The sequence below is a fragment of the Cupressus sempervirens genome, chromosome 11, assembly GCF_028749045.1.
Source record: "Cupressus sempervirens isolate cs-2001-9-10 chromosome 11, ASM2874904v1, whole genome shotgun sequence".
NCBI lineage: Eukaryota > Viridiplantae > Streptophyta > Pinopsida > Cupressales > Cupressaceae > Cupressus > Cupressus sempervirens.
The window spans coordinates 569,256,857-569,262,985 of NC_143128.1; the positions used below are offsets into that span (position 1 = coordinate 569,256,857).

Sequence of the window (6,129 nt, forward strand, 5' to 3'; positions counted from 1 at the left end):
TTTTCAAACCTGTCCAAGTGTCCATTGCAGCTGTAGAAATCGAGGGTAAAACTTGTGAAGAGCTTGGATCTAAGACAGATACAGACAAATCGACCTCCCAAAAAGTCATTACTAAACCGACCAACGTCATAAAGAAGCTGGTGGTCAATCTTCCCCCAAGTGTAGCATGCCGATCTTGCCACCTTATACAATTCAATCAGATTGACAACGCTTTACAAACCACTGGCGGAAGGAAAATAATTTCAAACCATGAATTGGAGAAACCTAGAAAATATATATCTCAAAGAAATCCAAGATAGAGTGAGGATTACCAATTGGATTAGGAAAAGATGGGGAGCAGGCGTATACAGAAAGAACTAATGGAGTTGCAGAAGGATTCACCAAGTTCATTCAGTGCTGGACCAGTGTCAGAAGACATATTCCATTGGCAGGCCACCATTATGGGCCCTGCTGAAACTCCTTACTCGGGGGGTACCTTTTTACTTCTCATTCAATTCCCTCAGGACTACCCTTTCAAGCCCCCTAAGCTCACCTTCCAGACCAAGGTAAATACACAATCCTAATTCCCAACAACCCATCAGACAAATCTATAGTTTTATCTTTCTTTTCAATGATCTACAGTTTTTCTGTCTGACAAACCCTACAAATCCTATCTCACTGAGGTATTTTTTTAACTTCTGTTCTTCTGTCTCATTCTGAAATTGCTGTGATTTCAAATTTTGTTTCTGAATTTGATTGTGTAAATGTAAGATCCTAAACGTATGATGATGGATCACGTTATGCTAAAAAAACTTACATAATCAAATTCAGAAATAAAATTTGATATTAGAAATAGATTATGAAAATCTGATATTGTTAATCATTACAATTTATGTGTTGTTACTGTTTTCCTGTCTCATAAGCCCTTCAAATCCCATCTGAGATCATTTCAATTTATGTGGCTTTTGCAGCTTTTCTGTTTGATGAGCCCTTCAAATCCCATTTGAGATCACTGTAATTTATGCGGGTCTCATGAGCTCTTCAAATATGTGACATCATTGCAATTTATATTTGTTTTGCAGTTTTCTGTTTCACAAGTCGTTCAAATATTTATGTGAGATGATTTTTTTTTATATGGATAATTCATTGAGGTCTAGATTATTTATTATTTATTATTTATTATTATTTGTTGGAATTATTTATTATTGTATTAAATTCAAGTAAATTTGAAATAAGAGATTCACAATTTACTGTTATGTTCACTGCTGTAGACTCTTGCCTAATCCTAAATAATCCATTGTAATTTATGTGAGTTTCTGCCGTTTTCCTGTCTCAGGAGCCCTACGAATTTCATTAACACCATTGTAATTCATGTTTCTTTTGCAGTTTTCTGTCTCATAAGCCCTTCAACTGCCATATGACATCATTGTAACTTATGAGGGTTTTGTACTGTTTATGTATCTCTTGAGCTTTTCAAATCCCATTTGAGATCATTGTAATTTATGTGGGTTTTGTATTCTTTGGTTCAGGTATTCCATCCAAATATAAATTTGAATGGAAGTGTGTGTCTGGACATACTGAAGGACCAGTGGAGCCCTGCACTGACAGTTTCCAAGTTGCTGTTATCAGTGTGTTGTCTGTTGGCTGACCCCAATCCAGATGATCCTCTGGTGCCTGAGATCGCTCATCTTTACAAGACCGACAGAGCTCGTTATGAAGATACTGCCAGAGAATGGACACACAAATATGCCGACAATTATTGAGTAAAATGTGTCATTAGATTGTGTAGCTACAGGTTTCTGTAGATGCGTGGTATGCTGTTGAACGGTAGGTTTTATCATTGTATATGATACAGGGCAGTATTTATACTTGTAGGTATAGTAGAGAAAAACTACTAAGGATGCAGAATTTTATTTTAGTTCTAATTTTAAATGAATTGGGTCTTTCCTTAGATAGAAAAAACATGAGAAGTTGGATTCGATTCGGTTCGGTTCAACCTATTATCAATTTGGTGTGGTTGTGGAATGAAAGTGTTCAGAGGACCTGTTTGGACTTGTTTGTTCTGTTTAGCCATGGATGATAGACTAATTTGTTCAGTGTTGAACTTAGGTAATCTACACTTAGAAATGGAAAGTTTTTGGCCTTCTCTTGTCGACCAATATGTAAGGGTTTTTTCCTTATATTAATCAAGAAGATTGACCTACTAGTAGGAATAAATTTTCCACAGTTATGATGACATATAATGTTTTTATTCTAATTTTTTTTATAGAATATTTAAATATTATTATAAACGTGTTAATATCAAAGATTTTAAAAGTGAAAAATGAAATCATTAAAATTGTCTTCATAGATTTGAGTCATGGATTTGTGATGATTGTTAGATATATTCTAATGGGTTTTGAAATGTTTTTAAATATACCATCATATATAGTTAATTTGAAATTTTTATGCATTTGGAAAATGACAGTTATACAAATTTATTCTTTATGAATTTGACTATAACTTGCTTAAAGGAATATCTGGAATGGGATTTATCTAAGTTTAGGAAGTTTAAGGAATGTGCAACATGGTAAACATAGAGATTGTTTGCATCAGCAATTGATTGATGGATTATATTCATAAGAATTTGTTTGCACATTAAATAGATATATAGTGGCAGCAGCAAAATATCTATTTGGTCTCACACAAAGGTTTGTTGTGTTGTATCATATGTTACTAATATGTCATGTTGTTTATGGTTAGCACATGAAAATTAACTTTCTAGTTTGATTCATATATACTATGTTTGATTCATGCAAAGGAATCATACTACATAAACATAATTGAAATAAAATATTTATAAAATGTACACCTTAAAAATAAGGTGCAAACTTTGTTGCTCAATACATATGATAATAGATCTACTAATTTATAGTGTTCTACATCTTGCTATCCCATTCTAACATGGGAGAAAAAGGTCATATCACTTAAGAATATTTCAATATTTCCTCACTTCATGGTTGATCTTAGTCTCATTTGATGCATGAGTTTTGAAATGGGACTTCCTCCTCTTGACATTCATTTATGCCTATTCAAACTAGACTACCCATTATTATTTAACTCAAGACATGGATTAAATTTGAATTAAGAATTTATTTTTGTTTATCTATCAACAAACAAAATACTCCATATTTCATGAAGTGTGGAGGAGGTGCACAAGAAGGAATAAACCTTAATTTGCATTTTCGTTGAGTTCATGGAGCCCCCCATGGAACATACAAGGCTTCCAAATGGTTTGACCAATTTTGAGGCTAAAGATAGGGATTGAAAATCTAATCATTGTCAGAATGTTTTGGAGTGTGTTGTAGGCTCTAACATCTAAATTAGGCTCTATTGTCTAAACTATGGCCCCTGCAAGGAGAATATTTAGCTCAGTTCAATGTGTAAGTCAAATTCTACGTAGGAAACCAAGAAACCATGATTGGTCTTGCTTGGGGTCAAACCTAGCCTTAACCACTTAACAACTTTGATTATCAAATCTATCTAATCCAAAGAGCAATAAACTCACAATTTATGTCCCTAACTATGTTATTGATAAAGATGTTTCCTTTATGGCTCAGTCTCTTAATGGTAGATTTATGGAGTCACACCTATACATTGAGGTGTTGTGTATCTTCACAAGAAGGGTATGAAAAACCAAGGGCTAAGTAGATGCCCAAAGGGTTCTCATTTTCCTTGAGTTATGATAAAGATTTAAAAGTAATGCCTTGTTGAGACCCTTTGGTCATTAGAAATGCATATTATACTCTCAAAGATGGAATCTAGGTTTTGAGCTTAATGATTCCTCCTTTAATGTAGTTCTTGTTTGGGTTTAGTTACTAGAGCTTCCTTTAGAATATTGGAACAAAAAGCTTTCTAAAGGGATAGCAATCTCTTTTTGGGAACTTTTTTCTATTGATGATATGAAAATATTTAGTAAATAGTTGGTGTTTGCAATGACTTGTGTATTCACCAATATTTGGACTTGTCTTCACTTATTGAGATTTACTAAAAGTCAAGTGTGTAGTCTTATCCTATAGAATTTGAAACCCCATTGTACGCTTTTTTTTTACGTAAAAAATAGGACATTGGGCCAAAATTTGCCCTTCTAAAGTACCCTAGAAGATGAAGAAAGTATGGAATGGGAAGCATAGAATCTATCCTATGAGGAAATAAAGATAAATACATCATCTCTGTTGAAGGTCGAACCTCATTGTGTGCTTTAAATGTGAATAATTCACCATCTTTTGTTAGAAGGGACGTTTCCCCAAACTTTGGTTCAATGATTGAAGATTTTTTAATGGAAAAGAGGGGTGAAGAAGGGACAAAACTGGGTGCTTCAATTGAGGTGGAGCTTTTTGAGGATAGAGGAGAAATTTATCTTGGGCCTCTTGAAAATAATATAGAAGGATTATAGAGTAATATAGATTGAGGTCAAAGTAACTCAGAGGCCTATATGAATATAAATGATTTTTTGAAAATTTTGAGCTACAAGATGCATGATCTATGTTAGAATGATTTAGAATAATTGAGGTGTGGGGGGAGGTGCTGAATTGGTTATCCTCAAGTCTAGATGTACCAATTAAAATTTTTGAACTCTTCAAACAACTTAGATCTTATCATTAAGTAGCTCGATCTCTATAGTAACTTACCAGTAACATAAACTTGTATTCCACTGTCCCAATAATAACTAACTTGCAAAATGTAAAACATTAAATAGTAAAACATCTCAAATAACATCCACACAAGTAAGATGCTAGGATTTAATATGGAAACCCAATTTGGAAAAAACCATGAGTAACATGTCACCAATTTTCACTCTTTTGAAGTAAGCTTTGTCAGGAGTCAACCACCTTAAAGGTTATAATACACACTATTAGGTGTGACCCTATTAAAGGATTTAATCACCGTGTTAGGAGTGGCCTTGTTAGAGGACTTAAGATCATTCCATTAGAATGTCACATTGATAAAGGATTTACAAATGATTGTTCTGATTAGGTAAAAATAGGTTTTGAAAGGACCCAAAACTTTGTACATAAAATCTAAAGATATGACAATATAAGGCCCAAATACAACAATGTGAGTCACCAAACAAAGAAAGGGAACAACCAACAAATTCCCACCACAATGGACATCAATCCTCAACAAGGGAGCTTAAGATTTAGATTTAGATTTACAAATGATTGTTAGGTCAACCTTGATTAAAGGATTTCAACTGATACAATGGTTAGAAATTAATAGTAGGTTGATCTGATAAATACAAATCACAATGTAGCTCATCTACTAACTCTTCGATTCAATTCCATTCATGTCTCCATCATTGTCATGTCCCCAATTTTTGGTGACAGTTCGATTTAACTAATTTAATTAATCTGGTTGTCCAAAATAATGAATATTTTATAAGGATGGCTAATTAATTATTTTAATTAAATAAATAAATGATATAAAGTTAATTACTTATAAAGTTATCAAATAAATAAATATTAAAAGATAACTTTATATTTAATTAATTTAATAAAGTGACTTGGATCATAAAATATTTAATAAAATCACTTAAGAGATAAGGTCGAAAATGTTCTAGAAGTCTCTGGAGAAGATGGAGAGGAAAGAATAAATAGGCACCCCGGGGCTCCATTCGAATCAGGCAGTTGATTATCTCTCTTTGATTTTCAGATTGTGATTCAATCATAGGTGCATTGTAGAACCTAGGGTTTTCGCAATTGTCACAGTTGGCCATTGAGAACGATAACTCTCAATAGGTACGCAATTTTGAGGGTGTGAAATATCATCTGAATTATTGCAGATTGGAGGTGACGTTTTAGTCATTTCATCAGGGCGTTCATTTGTGTCTTAAGGCCAAATTTGTGGAGGATCATTCTGAGGATGGATATTCGAAGATTTACGCTTTGCAAGGTTTGAAGTTTATTATTTTCATCAAGATCTATTGGCGAGAAGATTAAGGAGATTTCTTTAGCGTTTATATAGAGGGTTACAGTGAGAACAGATCGAGATTAGAGGAACAAGCTCCAATGGACATCGATTGCATTGAAATGCATAATATCTGTAAGCAGGCCGGCTAGAGCTGGGGACATTCCCTGCACCATCATATTAGTGGTCGGGCTTATTACTGTC

The 6,129-nt window shown here is 33.6% G+C and overlaps 1 protein-coding gene across 1 annotated transcript; it reads left to right on the forward strand.

The window, feature by feature from the left end:
* Positions 1-302: 302 nt before the first annotated feature.
* On the forward strand, positions 303-2,196 carry LOC149530905 (ubiquitin-conjugating enzyme E2 8-like). Its single transcript, XM_089808851.1, has 2 exons — positions 303-545; positions 1,509-2,196. The coding sequence occupies exons 1-2, from the start codon at positions 330-332 to the stop codon at positions 1,740-1,742; spliced, it is 450 nt and encodes a 149-aa protein (XP_089664977.1). The 5' UTR covers positions 303-329; the 3' UTR covers positions 1,743-2,196.
* Positions 2,197-6,129: the final 3,933 nt, after the last annotated feature.